At 35.6% G+C, this 16,834-nt stretch overlaps 1 protein-coding gene across 1 annotated transcript in view; it reads left to right on the top strand.

The window, feature by feature from the left end:
- The window catches only part of LOC111047009 (microtubule-associated serine/threonine-protein kinase 3), a 118,621-nt gene that overhangs the window by 50,303 nt on the left and 51,484 nt on the right, over nucleotides 1-16,834 (top strand). Inside the window, exons 10-11 of the mRNA XM_039441875.1 lie at nucleotides 2,678-2,908; nucleotides 4,161-4,333. Of these exons, the coding sequence (XP_039297809.1) occupies nucleotides 2,678-2,908; nucleotides 4,161-4,333 (404 nt within the window). The remainder of the gene's footprint in view (nucleotides 1-2,677; nucleotides 2,909-4,160; nucleotides 4,334-16,834) is intronic.

Genomic DNA, 16,834 nt, shown 5'->3' on the forward strand with positions numbered 1-16,834 from the left:
TATTTTTATAATAATTAATAAATAATTATATTATTACAGTACCGCTTAGTCAAGCTTGCAGAGATATGTCAGTGTCAGTTGAGTGTTATCTAGGCTGAGTGTTAACTAGAAAAATATAAACTGTTGCAAAGTCATTCTAGAACTGTCAAAAACAGCTGTTTCGTAGCTAACTGGTTACGATAAACTCGGTTTCCCGCTCAAAAATCTTTTTTAGGTTACCGGCTTCTGAAGTTAAAACTTCACAAACCACTCTCTGTCTCAGACAGCACCGTATCGCGCATGCGTTAGCAACGGGTTTTTCCCGTTCCATTCAGTCAGTTCTTTGAATGTAACGTTCTTTGTGATGATGGTTACCGAGCACTGTAACTGGAGCCAATCGATTTGATGAAAATATTATTATCCAATGATGATTTATCATTTACTTCAATATAATAATCGATATATTATTATTTTATTTAATAAAAGAAAGAGTACTTTTGAAAAATATAATTAATAAAATATAACAGTTGTTATTTAACTGATGTTAAAAAACACTATAACTAAGTCAGCATATTGTCATTTCAAAACAAAAACCGAACCCTCAACCTCCCCTTTCACATTTAAAACATCAATAAACATAACTATTTGAAAAACCTCTAATCCCTTCCAGCATATTGCAATTTCAAAACAAAATCCTAACCTATCTTTCCACTTTTGAAAATATATCAAAAAGCATAGTTCTACCTGGACCCTAGCCCTTTCTAGCATATTGCAATTTTAAAGCAAATACCTAACCTAACCTTATGAAACATTATTAAATATAATCCAAAACAACCTAACCACTAACCCCTAACCCCTTCACATTTAATAATTTAGATTTCAGAGCAAAATCCTAACCCCCCAACCTATCCTTTCACATTTGAAACATCAAAAAACATGACTCTAACTGCACCCTAGCCCCTTCTAGCATATTGCAATTTCAAAGCAAAAACCTAACCTATCCTAATAACACATTATTAAATATAACCTGGATAAAACCTAACCTCTAACCCATTCACATTTAATACTTTGGATTTGTTCGTCATCTTTAGAACAAAACATAAACATTTGGTTCATTTCATGAACATGTTCACAAAAATGTGGTTCATTTCATGAACATGTTCACAAACATGTGGTTCAGAGCAAAATCCTAACCCCCTAACCTATCCTTTTACCTTTGAAACATCAAAAAACATAACTCTACCTGGACCCTAGCCCCTTCTAGCATATTGCAATTTTTAAGCAAAAACCTAAAAAAAACCTCCTGAAAAAAACATTATTAAATATAACCTAAATAAAACCTAACCCCTAACTCTTTCACATTTGCAAATCGTACACTACCATTATAACGTGGACCTCACTATAGATACTCAAAGAATACTTTTGAATAACTATGTTATAACTGTGACTGTTGCTGGCCGTTACTCTGTTTCTGAGACAAAGAGAAGCTCCTAAAACTTCAATGTCAAAGTCAACACGTCAGTCATCGATAAGAATCACAATCACTAGAAGTCAGCAACAACAAGTCCTGTACTGAAACTTATAGAGTCGAGAGTTTTGAAAAATTCACTGCTCTACCATTCAAGAAATAGGTTAGTTTTTAAGAAGCTAAACATGATAAATTCGGAATCGATTTCACAACAAAAATTAACTGCTCACACGAATAAGAACGCTTGGCAACTTATTTCAAAACAGTAATATGAGGCGAAATATACTTTCTTGATAAATTAAAACTTGTTTAAAAATGAGCTATAGTGAAGATCAAAGTAACCAGGCAAATCACTAGCTACACAAATAACAATTTCACATTCATATTATAGAGCATCGTATGTTTTTATGGAATAAATTTGATACATATTGATTTTCTTGTTAGGTTGCTGAAAAACTATTTTCACTTTCAAAGTACTGTGATTTTGTTGATTATTGTTGAAAACTGATTCTCACCATTTAAGTGCTTCAGTCTTCAACTGCAATTTTCTTCATTATTGTTGAAAACTGATTCTCACCATTTAAGTGCTTCAATCTTCAACTGCAATTTTCTTCATTATTGTTGAAAACTGATTCTCACTATTTAAGTGCTTCAATAATTATTCTCATAGTTGAGTACGATATTTTAGTTTTTTTTGGTTATGTGAATTTCAAATTTTGGTTTATTTACTTCTGGACTCGAAATTTGATTGCAGTTGATAAAATGAAGCAACATATCCTACTTTTTGGACGGTCTTCTATGAAAATTCGGAAAGGGAACTGTTATGCACTAGCCCTATTGGTCCTTTTCTGATCATGTATATATGATGGAATGTATAATTCAATAATAAACTAAATAATATTCCATTATAATTTGGCTTTGCCTATCATTAAATAAATTCATTAGTTTCTGATTGTACTATTTTCAAAATTGAGTGATTCTAACTTGTTAATTTGTGATTCACAATAAATTGCTATTGTAATTGTACTTAATCTATAAACTTCACCTACATCAAAAATCATCTATTTTTTGAAACATGTTACTATTTATCAAAATTAGGGAAAAGAACAGATTTGTTTTCTTGTTCTCTCCCAATCATAATCATATGATTTGTGATTATATAATATAAATTAATGAAGTAAATGGATTAAATTACTAGTTTTCTCAAAAAGTCTAATTTCTGATTCTCAGTTACCATCCGAAAAGGATTTTGACATGATCAAACTGATTTCGAATGGAGCGTACGGAGCAGTCTACCTTGTAAGACATAAAGAAAGCAGGCAGAGATTTGCAATGAAGAAAATTGTTAAAAATAATTTAATGCTGAGAAATCAAATCGACCAAGTATTCGCTGAAAGAGACATAATGAGCTTCACTGACAATCCTTTCGTTGTCAGTATGTATTGCAGTTTTGAAACTAAGGTAGGTTGATAAAATTATAATTGAACTAAAAAAATGTTCTGATAAATTCTAACAAATTTCAAAACATAATTCATTTATTTATTAACTAGCAGGTAACCCGTGCTCCGCAAGGGTCTCATTGAGAACTTGACAAACTGGAAACTTGACCTACTGGATGGAACCTTGAAGGATTTAAAATAGGCCTGTAACCATCCTCGGTAAATTGAGAATCAATATGAAAAATTTCAATTTAATCAGTTCAGTAGTTCAGACGTGATGATGCGTCATTCGTAAATTTCCTATCCGCTACATGTATCAGCTGATTCTTTCCTTTTATAGTACATACGTAGATAGATGACAACCTTCCTATTTAAAAAAACAAAGTTGCATTAAAAATGGCGGATTCAAGATAGTGTACCAGATTTTTAAAGCCTAAAGTATTATTTCCAATATGAGTAGGATCCCCAATCACACCCACCTTGAAATCACATTTTTTCATGAGACTAAGCCGCCGTTCTCATACTTTTTTCTTCCCTTTCTGCTTTGAATAGTATTGATTAATAATGTGAATATCTTCGAAACGGTTTGTGATATCTATATGCGGTTTTCGCCATTCATTTTTCTTGAAATTCCGTATCGCAATCATGTATTGTATGACCTTCCTATTTAAAAAAAACAAAGTTGCATTCAATTTGGCACATCCAAGATGGCCGACCAGATTTTTGAAGCCATAGTAAAATAGTATTTTCTATTTTATTAGGATCCCCAATCACACCCACCCTCGAATTACCTTTGTGTATTAAGCCGTTCTCGGACGTTTCACCCACTCTGTAGATAGAAGAAGAATGAGAAGATGAAAAATAAAACCGTTGAATACACCATTTTATCTATGACCACCTTCAAGCAAAGTTAGCAAATTATAACAAACTGGAAGCATGATGAATTGAAAACTTGATGTAATTAAATCTTTGAAGATTTAAATCTTGAAGAATTGAAAATAGGTCTATTACCATCCTCGGTAAATTAAGAATCTATTTGCAAAATTTCAAGTTTAAAATTTTAGTTCAGTAGTTCAGACGTGATGATGCGTCATTTGTGAATTTCCTATCCCCTACATGTATAAGCCCATTCTCTCATGTATCATACTATAGATGAACATTTTGACAGACCTGATCTCTGATGCAATTATTTGCCGCTTATTATGTGATGTATAGGCCTATCATACATGATTCAGAAATTATTGCAGTTCTATATGAATATAGTGTATTTTCAGAAACATCTGTGCTTGGTAATGGAATATGTGGAGGGAGGTGACTGTGCAGCCCTTGTAAAAACTATTGGACCCCTCCCGCCAGACATGGCCAGATTCTATTTTGCGGAAACTGTGCTAGCAGTTGAATATCTCCACAGCTACGGCATCGTACATCGCGATCTGAAACCTGATAAGTGAGTTTTAAATACACTTTCTCTCCCAAGGTAAAAAATTTTAATTTTTTTTATTTTATTTGAATATCTCTATATATTTAATTCATCCCATACTCAGCATTGTACATTGAGATCTGAAAACTTACAAGCAAGTTTGAATATCGCCATTTTTTTCCAAAATGAAAAATATGTTTAAAAATATATATGTTTCCCCGAATTAGATTCCACCAGTTCGTAAATACACGCGAAGTTTGAAATTATTAACATAGATTTTCTTGAATAAAATCGTACCTGTTTTTAAATAGGTGGGACATATTCAATTGCACGATTGCACCGTTTAAAAATACTGTACTACATATTATGGTGATTACTGCACAGATAAAGAATTTGTTTCTTATTTTTAAGTTCTAATAGTGTTATTTGTTTCTGTAGATAAATCATTCTTGAATGTTGCTGTAAATAGAGTTTCGACATAATTTAATTGCAAAAAAACAATGATGTTTATTTTCTTGTATTATTTTGAAATTAATTTTATTTATTTATTTATTGATATACATATACATATAAAGGCTCACAGACAATACCATGAAGAGCCTTTTTTACACAATTAATAGTTAACCATACTACATAATAAAGAAAACTTAAAAGATGAAAAATATTATGGAAAAAATTATAGAAGAGTATGAGATAAAGAGTAAATCAAAAATTGAAATAATAATAAAGATGAAGAAAACAAAAAGAGTTTCAGCCAGAGCTCATAACATTTCATGACTCAAACGAGTCATGACTCACGAGTCATTTCACATTTTGAATTATTATTAATTTAAATTTTATATTGTTTTGATTAACTGGCACATACATTGATCCGATTGTTTTACTTTAGCAACAGCCTACCTATTTTATGTGGAAAGCTTATTGACTGCTTTATGTATATTTATTATACTAAAACAACTCATTATGAATGGTTAGACGTGAGTTGAAAATAATAAGACTATAAATATTTCATTCATTCCTCAATTTAACACAATAGTCGTTCAACCCTTCAACTTTGAATTATGAAAGCTAATTATAAAGCAGACTGATAAATATTGAGGTTTTATGTTCTAGTCTAGACTGGTTTGGGCTACTTGTTCTTCGAAATGAAAAAAATGAACAAATCAGTTAACAGGAGCTCAAGATAGAAAAATCAATTTGTAACAATGATTTTGTATATGAATCAAAGTACCAAGTTGAAGTTAGAACATGTAAGTAATAGAATTATTGTTTTCAAATGATATAATTTGAATAATTCTCCAATTATAACAATTTTAGTAAAATATCAAATATTTATTATTCTTTTTTCCTCCTAATATCTAAAGTACTGTACTTTCATAAACAACTTGAGTATTCCCTTGAACATAATACTTGGGCCAGCCACTAACGATACTGCAGGTGTGTCAAACATATTTGTACAAGCTTTTTGTGTCTTCGGCAAAAAGGTTTCAAGCAAATAACACCTCTTTCAATTTGACTTTAGGCTTTGTGTCTTCTATTCTTTCTTGTTTATTTTTTCTTCGCTGCTCTATTTGAGGTTAAATTATTTTTGTATCAAGATTCAATATTCGTTTATTGTCAGAACATTAAGAACAATATTTATTTATTTATACAATATGACAATTTGCACTAAGTCTAAGAAGACCCATAGTGGTACAAAACAAAATAGCACTGTACATGAATAAACTATACGGTAAGTATTAATGTAAAACTAAAAGTATAAAAGATGAGCACAGTAAAAATTAATATAGATTACTCCAAAAACAAGATAGAAATCGAAAAATCAGAAGGAAAAAAAGTCATGCAGTTCGTGAACCCATGCAAAAATCATTATCTACATTTCATAAGTAAGTAATTATAAAAAAGGAATACAACTTCTCCTCGCTACCAGCCATAAGTAAATACCCAGAAGCAAGAGCTAGGTGTCGGTGCACTCTCTTCTGGAATAGTGATAAGGATGGGGAAAGGATGATATAAAGTGGCAGAGCATTCCATTCACGAGAAGCCGTAACACAGAACGAAGCTCCGAAAATTGCCGTTCGGTGTTGAGGTATCTGAAGAAAGAAGCGGTGAGACCGAGTATCCCTCCGATGAACCTCAGTGAAAAGTACAAGTCCTTCTCTCAAATATTCCGGACCAGTCTCTCCCACAATTAGTTTGTAGATTTGGCAGAGTATGAAATACAATCGTCACTGCTCTAACTTTAGCCAATCAAGTTCTCTGTACAGGGGTGTTACGTGGTCATTCCATCAAGCATCAAAAATAAATCGCAGAGCATAGTTTGATGCCCTTTGAAGCCTGCCATTGAGCTCTCCAGAAACACCATTGTACACAATTGAACAATAATCGAAATGTGGGAGAATAAGCGCCTGAACCAGAGTCTTCCTCACTCCCACCGGCAAACATCTCCTCAACCTTTTTATTTGATGCATCCCTGCAAACACCTTTCTCACTACAGCATTCACATGAACCTCCCAAGTGAGTGCGTTGTCAATCAGCATGCCAAGCAGCTTGATCCTATCATCATATATGAGTTCCACTCCATCCAAGGTTACAGAAGGTAGACCAATCGCTCCTTGTCTTATTCGTCTTTGTGAACCAACAACCGTGCATTTCGTTTTCTGTGTATTCAACGACAGGCAATGCGATCGGGCCCACACAGAGAGTGAAGAGACATCCAGGTTCATCCGCGTGACAGCCTCCACACAATCACCCGGGTTGAAATGCTTATAAAACACTAGATCCTCAGCAAACAGGTGGAATGAAGAATGAGCAATGATTTCTGTTATGTTATTTATGTAAATGGAGAAAAGGAGAGGTCCAAGTACTGATCCCTGAGGCACTCCAGCTGAAACAGGCATCCAGTCCACCTCAGTTACACCAGGAACCATGACAGCCTGGAACCGACCCCTCAAAATTTGATATGAAGAGAACCAAAAAAGTGTTAGAGGTGAAAGATGATAATGATTTTTTAATTTATGAATAAGAGTCGAATGAGAGATGTTATCAAATGCCTTGCTGAAATCAAAAGAAACCATTGCTGTCAGCATGCCTCGATCCATTGCAGATCTTACATCGTCGGTAACCTTCAAGAGTGCAGTGGAAGTGCTGAAATTGGCTCTGAATCCTGACTGGAACTTATGGAAATAGTTAATTGAACTGAGATGAGCTGTTAACTGCCCATGAACAATTATCTCTAAAGCTTTGGAAATGGAACAGAGTATGTTAATGGGTCGGAAGTCTGACGGATTGGAAGGATTAGATATCTTTGGGATTGGACTTATAATAGCATACTTCCACAAATTCGGGAAAATACCCATTTGAAGAGAGAAATTAAATATATGCGTAATTGATGGTAAAAGAACTGGCATTATTTTTTTATAGAACGAGATTGGAATCATATCAATACCCTTGCTGTTCTTATTCATATTTGATATAGTGTAAGCAATAGGAGTCACTTGAGAAAAATGGAACTGATCATCAAGAATTCGAGGATTCGACAAATTTATCATTTAAGAAATTGTTCGGTAATCAGGGAGACCTGATGGTAGATGAGGAGTACAAAAGAATCTATTCAAGTCGTTAGGTGAGACCGCCAGCCCTCCTAATGCACTCTTAACAGGCGCAGCTCCTAAATTTCTCAATCTCGACCAAAGTTTCGAGGCGTTTCCGCCACTTTCGAACTGAGTATGGAAATATAACTTGGAGTTCCTACACATAGACTTGACTTTGTTTCGCAAACTTTTTAAGCGGGCTAAGTCAGACTCCCTATACGTTCGGAGATACAGACGCCTTGCCCTGTCTCTTTCCTTCCTAATCCGTATTATATCACTTGTTATCCAGGGACACGGTTTACTTTTTATTGTTACTGATTTAACAGGCGCAAAATCATCAAAAATGGAAAAAATAAATGAATTGAAAGTGTTGATCTTATCGTCAATATATGTTGTATTCAAAATGTTGTGCCATGGGAGACGCACTGCAGCTTCCAGACACGAATCTAAATCAAAGTTACGGAAGTCTCGATATTCAAATGTTGTATTGTAATTGGTTTCATGCTTCAGACTGTATGTAAAATATATTATATCATGTGCTGAAAAATCGTTACATCGAGCTTGTCCATTTGTAATAACACTAGAATAATCACTTACAATTGCTAGGTCGAGAAGTGAATCACATGTTGCTGTATGGAATGTCGGACCACTAGGTAAAATTATGGAGTTGAATGTGTCAGCAAAAGCTTTAATCTGTCTTACTTCAGGAGAATCTTTAATCAGATCAGCATTGAAGTCGCCAACAATAATTATGTGGTTGTATGTATGCATAACTCTAGCTAATGCATCCTCGAATGTGTGAAAACTACCTGCCCTTGGCGGGCGATAAACACCAGCGACCAGAACAGACTCGCCACCCACTCTCACATCAAGGAGGAGGAATTCGGGAGAATGAGAGTACACCGGCTCCGAACACACTGTAACTCGAACCGCAAAAGAGGATCTTACATAGTTAGCTACTCCCCCACCACCCTTATTAATTCTGTCGTTTCTAAATAGTGAATATTCAGAAATAGCAAAAGCTGAGGACTGCAAACTAGCTTTAAGCCAAGACTCACTCAATACTACAATATCTTGAGGAACTGAAGATAACATGATTTTAAAAAAGTCAAAATGCGCTGACAAAGATTGAATGTTTGTATGACATATTTTCAAGGAGGAGTTGTCGCCTTTTATTGAAGTCTGCATTAGATATGTAATCAGACATTTAGAGGATAAAAGTAACAAGTTGATAAATGATAGTTAGATTCTTTTACGAACTGCTGGATGACTTTGAAATAATAATATTATAAGAAATGAGAATGGATTAAAAGATAAGATTATAGCGTAAATTTAACACGGGTTCCCGCTTATCTAAATGTGCAATAATATAGATTTTGAGCAATAATTGTTATCACTGAAAAAAGAAAGAGCTGCTACGGTACAATAAAGATAGGTAGACCTATCCACATTCAACAATCCTGTTTTGAATTATGATTCAATAATTGAATTCAATCGACACTTGTCTTGTGTCATCAATGAAGCTTTCAACTCACAGTCTCATCATTCGAAAATTATTCTAATCAACAATTCTAATACAAAATAATAAAAGCTACGTAAGTACGCATATTCATGATTATAAGAGCTTAATGGGAGAAACAAGAACTTAAATAATGGTGATAAAAATAAAAAAAAAAACAATGTGAAGAGAAAACACAAAAAAGACTATCAAATCAATTTAAAACTTCATTGAGCAGAAAAAAAGTCCAGAGTCTTTAACTCTAATCAATCAATATTCAATTTTTCTTATAAACGAAGAAATAGATAACAGTTGAGTTCTTTCCTTATTTATTTCGTTCCTCACTACCGTTTACATAACAATGCAACCATTTATAAGTCAATAGTTGTGATTGAATTAATAAAGCACTTACACTGATTCTCCTGAGAAGACCCTGTCACCTTCCCTCCAGAGAACTCGTCCATCTATTGTCCACACATTCTTCTCAGCCACCTCCCTGCAGAACTCGTACCTTTGACGCGTGAGGTCTTCCTTGATAGTGACAGGAGTTCCTCTCAGCTTCTGTCTCATTGAGATCATGCAACGCCTTGTCTGGTAGCTCACAAACTTTACAAGTATCGCTCGAGGCATCCTTGCTGGCTGCTGACTGGATGGAGGCCGCTCGCGACCAACCCGGTGACAACGGTCTATGAGATTCGGGTTGAAGTCCTGAATGCCAAGTCGATCCCTGAACAGTGAGGACACCACCTCCAGAACATCTTCATTCACCGACTCGGTCACCCCAAAAATACGGAGGTTGTTTCGGCGCTGGTATTGGGCTAGACCATCGATGCGAGTTTCCAACTTCTTTTCCTTTTTCTCGTTGGAAGCCTTCATTGCAGTTAATTCGTTTTCAACTGCAAGCAGCCTAGCCTCTAATTTTTGTTCGACTTTAGCAGAGACAATGCCAGTGATGCTATCCGTGAGTCGGTCGGCCAGAGTTGATACCAAGCTGTTGAAAAATTCGCCCTTGTTCAAAACTTCAGAGAGAGTCTTTTCAATGAGGCTGCGTATATCGTTTACCCCCTCTCCATCGGTGGACGAGGGGCGGCGGCTACCAGTCGACGACTTAGCCTGCGCAGAACAAGGCTCCTTATCTGTCTTTGTCGAGTTTTTGACTCCTGTAGCTCGAAGAGCTGGCGAAGATTGTTTACTAGCCATTTTTAGTAAAAACCAAATACTGTCCTTCAGAGAAGAATCAAAAACTTGAAACTTTAGAGAAAGCTGCAGATCACCTAGATGAACACACTGGTGAAATCACAACTCAGCACGACTTGAAAAAACCACTATAACACAAGAAAAAGGCAGGAGCTCACAACCGCGTGTTATTCAGCCATCGAGCGTTATCTTATCTGTGTTGTTATCTCTATAACAATAATGCAAGACATCGTCAAAAATATAGTCAATCACAAATTTAACAATATATCACAGGTCATAAAATAACATCACATTATTAAAGTATTTCAAACTGTAAGGATAGCAGTCAATTAAAACAAATTTAACTTCAATACCGGATGATTCAAAAAGTACTTTACAAATTTGAAAATTCACATAAATCTTATTAGACAAGGTCCGCTAGTGCCTGGTCGTGCCGCACAAGCGCTAGCGGCAGTTACATCAAAGAAGATGGCTGCTTTCACTGGACCCAAGCGTGCTAGATGTGTTTTTTGGTTTGAAATACGGCATAGTGTACCTTGATATGTTGCGAAAATTTTTGATACCACTGATCGATGATATGTTTCACACAAATTTTGAACTGTCTAATCTCAAGCTCTTTTATTTCAACTGGCAACTCATTTTACATTCTTTTTCCAAACTCAACAAAGCTATTCAACATAATGTGGTAGTTACACTGAGTCATTCTGAGTGCTTTAGCCTGTCTAGTATAATGGCTGTGAACATTACTATTAATTGGAAAACTGTTTACATTTTTCTTTGTGTACATCAGGCATTCATAAGCTTACAGTGCAGTAATTGTCTAGATTCTAAGGTTCTCAAACAATGGTCCACAAGTAGTTCTACTATCCTTATTAAAAATTACTCTAATAACTCTCTTTTGTAATATAGAAAGCTTTTTCACATTTGAATCTCTCCCCCATGCAACAATTCCATTTACCAAATGAGACTGAATATACGCATAATAAACAGCAATCAACATATCAAGACTTACAATAAGCCTTAATCTACTAAGCATAAAAATACCTCTAGATACCTTACTACACAGTAAGCTGACATGTTTTTCCCACTTTAAATTATTTTGTAATGTGATGCCCAAAAACTTCTCATGATTAATATAACATCGGCCACTTAAATCAAATTCTAACAACTGTGTTTTGTCTTTGTTGAGACAAAGAGAGTTTGCAGCTGTCCAGTCTTCGATAGTTGCGTTGATAAAATGTAGGATATTCATGTTGTCAAATAATATAATTATTATTTTTAATTTTTCATTGGTCTATCTATTGCTATTGGTGGTTTATTTCATGTTAGGAACAGCTGTTTTTCTCTTGAAGCCTTTCGCCGAAGACACAGAAAGCTTGTACAAAAATGTTTGACGAACCGGCCGTATGTTAGTTACGGTTGTCGGCAGTACGAATTCATTATTCTATTAAATTATTTTGGATTATGTCGGAACAGGTTGTCAGGTAAGTCAACATGTTTTTCTTATGTAGGTGTAGGAAAAGTGTTGTTTGCATCACGGGACAAGAACGCTTTTTATTTCTTGGGGAAACTTTTGCACTCGGCTTCACTGATACTCCGGGCAATAAACGTTCCCCCTCACGGAGAATTCAATTCAAAAAGTTATTTATTTCACAAGTCCTACAAGCAATCACAGTGGTAGCCTACATCATAAAATAATAATACACTTTACAATAAAAATAAGACAATGTTAACACCACAGAAATGACAGCGATATACAAATATATATTAAGAAATATTTACTCTCGCAGAGGCATTACTGCCTGTGTGCGAGAATGAGTCTAAGGTAGGAATAGGCATATATAAATATTTCGCAGTACTTGCACAGATCGGTTATGCTTGTTGACATTTCAATAATAGTGACACTAAACCCCCCCCCCCCCTGATAATGAAACTAAATTTCTCCCCCCTATCCCTATGCCACCCCCTAGAAACCCATGAAACCCCTTCCCGCCCCCCCATAAGTGACGTTCCCCCCCCCACCAAACCCAACAAACAGACGAAGAAACAGATCACCCCCAAAGGCGTGAAAACGCCAACACCCACCCACACACACACACACACACACACACACACACTCCTCAAAAAGAGAGAATCAGTAATCAATAATGATTAAAATTTGTAATAGTGACCGGTGATAGAATGTGTAAAGACTTATGATTTTATTAGTTTTTTAGCTCATTTGAATCCAGTCCTAGAATCTAAACTCTGAAGTAATCAATCTTTCACAACTCTCGCCTCTACCGATACCCCGAATCCACCTTTTAATTGCTATTTTGAATGCAGATATTTTATAGTTAATGAAGTCTGTTACAGCTATAGGTAAGTTTTTTAACAGAACATGGGCTATGTAGTATGAATTAGTAGTGAAGATGGTTTTATTAACCCTTGGCATTTGGATATTGCTATGAATTACTCTCATTGTTGTATAATTATGAGTGATGGTATTAAATATGTCAGAATAGTTTTTGAATATGTATGTTGCCAAAGTTCTAATGTGTAATTGCCTGACATCAAGCACCTCCATCTCCGCGAAAACCGCCTCAGTCGAGTAGTCCCAACGCCTCCCAAGTGCAGCCTTTAGAATCAGTTTTTGTGTAATGAATAGAGGATTCAAAATAGATCTGAATCCTCCTCCATAAGCTAGGATCCCTCCTTCAATAATTGATTGAACAAATGCGTAATAAATTGTTAGGATTTCGTTCTTGTTCAAATATTCTCTAAGTTTCCTAAAAACATAAATCATTTTTCTTAGTCTGCTGTTCTGATAAGCAACATGTGCAGACCAGTTGAATCTATTATCAATAATCACACCTAGATATTTATAAGAGTCTACCCTTGCAATTGACTCACAGTTACAAGAGGTATTGTTAATGTTACCACATGTATGCAGTTTGAGAAAAGGTTGTACTTATCATTTCATCTTATTTAGGTATTTCTACTTTAATATTTCATCTTATTTTGTTATGTGAACTGTTGATCAAAATGACCAATCTATCTACAAAACCTACTTTTTATCATGTGATTAATTTTCAGTAGCACTGTTTATAAATTTATTGCTCTTTAATATTGTTTCTTCGTTTTAGAACAAAATTGAAAAAAAAATCTAATCTTTAAATCAATCTTGATTAGGCCCTATAGTTACGAAAATCAACTATTCTTTATTCTTTTTTACAATGAAGCACAACTAAAATCATTATTCTTGCCATTGTATGATTCAATTCAATTCAATTCAATTTATTTCCATCAAAAAAATACATCAATAAAACATTTACATTACAATTCAATAATAAATATTTTCAGGAAATAAATATTCCACCACATAGACTATTGGTCCGTGTGTGGGGGAAGAATTCCCATCTCTAAAATAAAAAATTCTGCAGAATTCTACCTTAATATTATTCTCACTAACTATTACAATATTGGAAATATGTTATATAAAGAAAAATAAATATAAATCATTAATATTTTTTTTTTAATAAACATAGCATGATGTCATGGGTTTCTTTTATTAAAGACTTAGTATTATGTTGGAGTACCTATCTCCTAAAGTTTTTAAATTACTTATTATAATGTTCAGAGTTCTGCATCACAGTACCAGAGTTAACAGAGTTTGAATCAGAATCTACATATAAGGCGAGTTTATGAGGGCTTCTGATGCCTCCCGACCAATACCAAGCAACCATGTGACTATCTTCTTTTTGTAGTTAGCAACACTGCATCCCTCAGCCTCTTTTAATGTGATTGGAAGATTGCGATGAAGTAGGTGAGCAATACGAAATGGGTTGTTATCGACCGATGTAAAGGTAGCTCTAGGTGTATTAAATCCAAAATTCAGCATATGTCTAGTGGGGTAGTTATGGTTTAGCTGTGTAAAAATTTCTGTTATGTACGATTTGATAAAAATAAGAGTTTTAATGTAGATTTGTCTTATGTCAAGAACAGGAAATTCGGTGTAGAGTTGTTCAGTAGGAAATCGGATATTTTTATTTAGAATTATTTTGATGAGTGATCTCTGTGTGACAGCTAGTGGATGCAGCGCGGCGGCCGAGACTCCCCCCCACGCCAGGACACCATACTGGAGCAACGACTGCACGTAGGCAAAGTAGGCCTACAAGCAAAGTAGGCCTTTGCAAAGTAGGCAAAGTCCTACACTGACCCACAGTCAGCACCCCTCCAAGCTGTGAAAAGTCGTAAATGAGTTTTCTAAGCCTGTTTTAACTCCCTGAATGTGTGGAACCCAGGATAATTTATGATCAATTATTACACCTAAATATTTGTATTGTTCCACATGCTCTATGACATTGCAGCCGCAGTCCACCGACTGCAGGTCACCACAGGAGTGGAGGGCCAGCCGTCTCGGAGCAGGGTCACTGTCACTTCTGAAAAATATTGGCAGATGCTTGGTTTTTTCTATATTTAATGTTAAGGTATTCTGCTCCAACCAGCGTTTGATTTTGACCAAGTCTGCCCCCGCCTGTTCGTAAGCTTCGTCCCACGTGCAGCCGGACGACACCACCGCCGCGTCATCAGCGAAAAGGAACAACCTGCCACCCGTGGAAACCTTCTCTAAATTATTGATGTATATCAGGAACAAAAGCGGCCCCAGTTTACTTCCCTGAACCACTCCATAGTCGATTCTAGCCTTTTCACTGTTAATGCAATTTATACTAACGTATTGGATGCGGTTCTCCAGGTAGCTTATGAACCACTCCAACGATTTAACACATATTTAATGCAATTTTGAAATTAACTTATGTCGATCTATGGAGTCGAATGCTTTATCTAGGTCCAGGAAAGTAACCAGGACACGTCTCCTATCTCCAATCTCCTTAGCTATGTTTTTAGAAAACTCAAAAAATGCATGAGACGTGCTCCTGTCCTTTATAAAACCGAACTGGAGATCTGATATTATTTTTTCACGCTCCAAGTAATCAGCAAGCTGTAATTTAACACATTTTTCAATGATCTTAGATAACGTGCAAAGCAGAGAAATAGGTCTGTAATTAGATGTTAAGTTTTTTTGACCTGATTTATAGATTGGTACCACTTTGGCTATCTTACATGGTTTTGGAAATTTATTTGTGTTGAAGCTGAGGTTAACTATATGAAGCAAGGGAGTAATCAAAGTGGCAATATTGTTTTTAATAAATTTTGATGGTAAATTATCCCAGCCCGGCGCAGAGTTGCCCTTAATGCTCCCTACCACCTCAATAAGCTCCTGCCGTGTAACTGGCCGCAGCCGGAACATAGAATCAGCGGCGTGGTCAGCGTCGTCCACCTCAAGTGGACCGGCGGGGTCGAGAGCCTCAGCCAGCCTGCGACCGACTGATACATAATACCTATTAAACTCATTACATATTTGTTTGATATCTTCGGAAGAGGGGAGTGCAGTGTTACTATGTCCTTCAAAATCATTCAAGGGAAATTTAGATTTGCCTGTAGGTCGTCCCGCAACATCGTTTACAATGTCCCAGAATTTCCTAGGGTCCCCGTTAGATTCTTGTATTTTAATTTTATAATAATCGAATTTCGCGCGTTCGAATAATGACTTCAATGTATTTCTATATCGTTTATATTTTAAATTGAGTAACACATTTTGTGGGTTTGCTCTGGCCTCTTTAGCTAGTTTGTCACGGCGGCGTATGGATGACAGTAGACCACCCGTAATCCAAGGCTTCAACTTTCTGCTTTTTGCTTTGTGAACATTAATTGTTGTATTTTTCTCCAATATTTCCAGTATGATGCTATTGAAATTGATAGAAGCGGTATCTAAATCAGTTGATTCTAATACTCTTTGCCAGGTTTCGTTTTTAAGGGAGTCTGTTATATTTGGCCAGTGAAGAGTAAACAGAGGTTTTTATGAAGTGAGATGAAAAAATGATCTATACAGGATTTGCTTGTGGGACGAGTTGCTTTATCAATGCATGCTACAAACCCATTTTCATATAAGATATCCAGGTAACGCACCTCTTGTAAATTGGGGTTTAGAATGTCGCAATTTATATCACCGGCAATGATTTTCAAGCTCCTTTGATTCGGCGGCGCAGTACTGAATAATCCCTCCAGTCCGTTGTTAAAAGCTGATAGTGATGAAGACGGGCTGCGATAAATACAGTAAATTTGACAAGGACAGTTAGCCCAGTTGAAAGATAAAGCGAGGCAGGTTGCAACTCCTCCCACAATCAGCTGGTTACTAGT

Source organism: Nilaparvata lugens, chromosome X (assembly GCF_014356525.2).
Source record: "Nilaparvata lugens isolate BPH chromosome X, ASM1435652v1, whole genome shotgun sequence".
Lineage (NCBI taxonomy): Eukaryota > Metazoa > Arthropoda > Insecta > Hemiptera > Delphacidae > Nilaparvata > Nilaparvata lugens.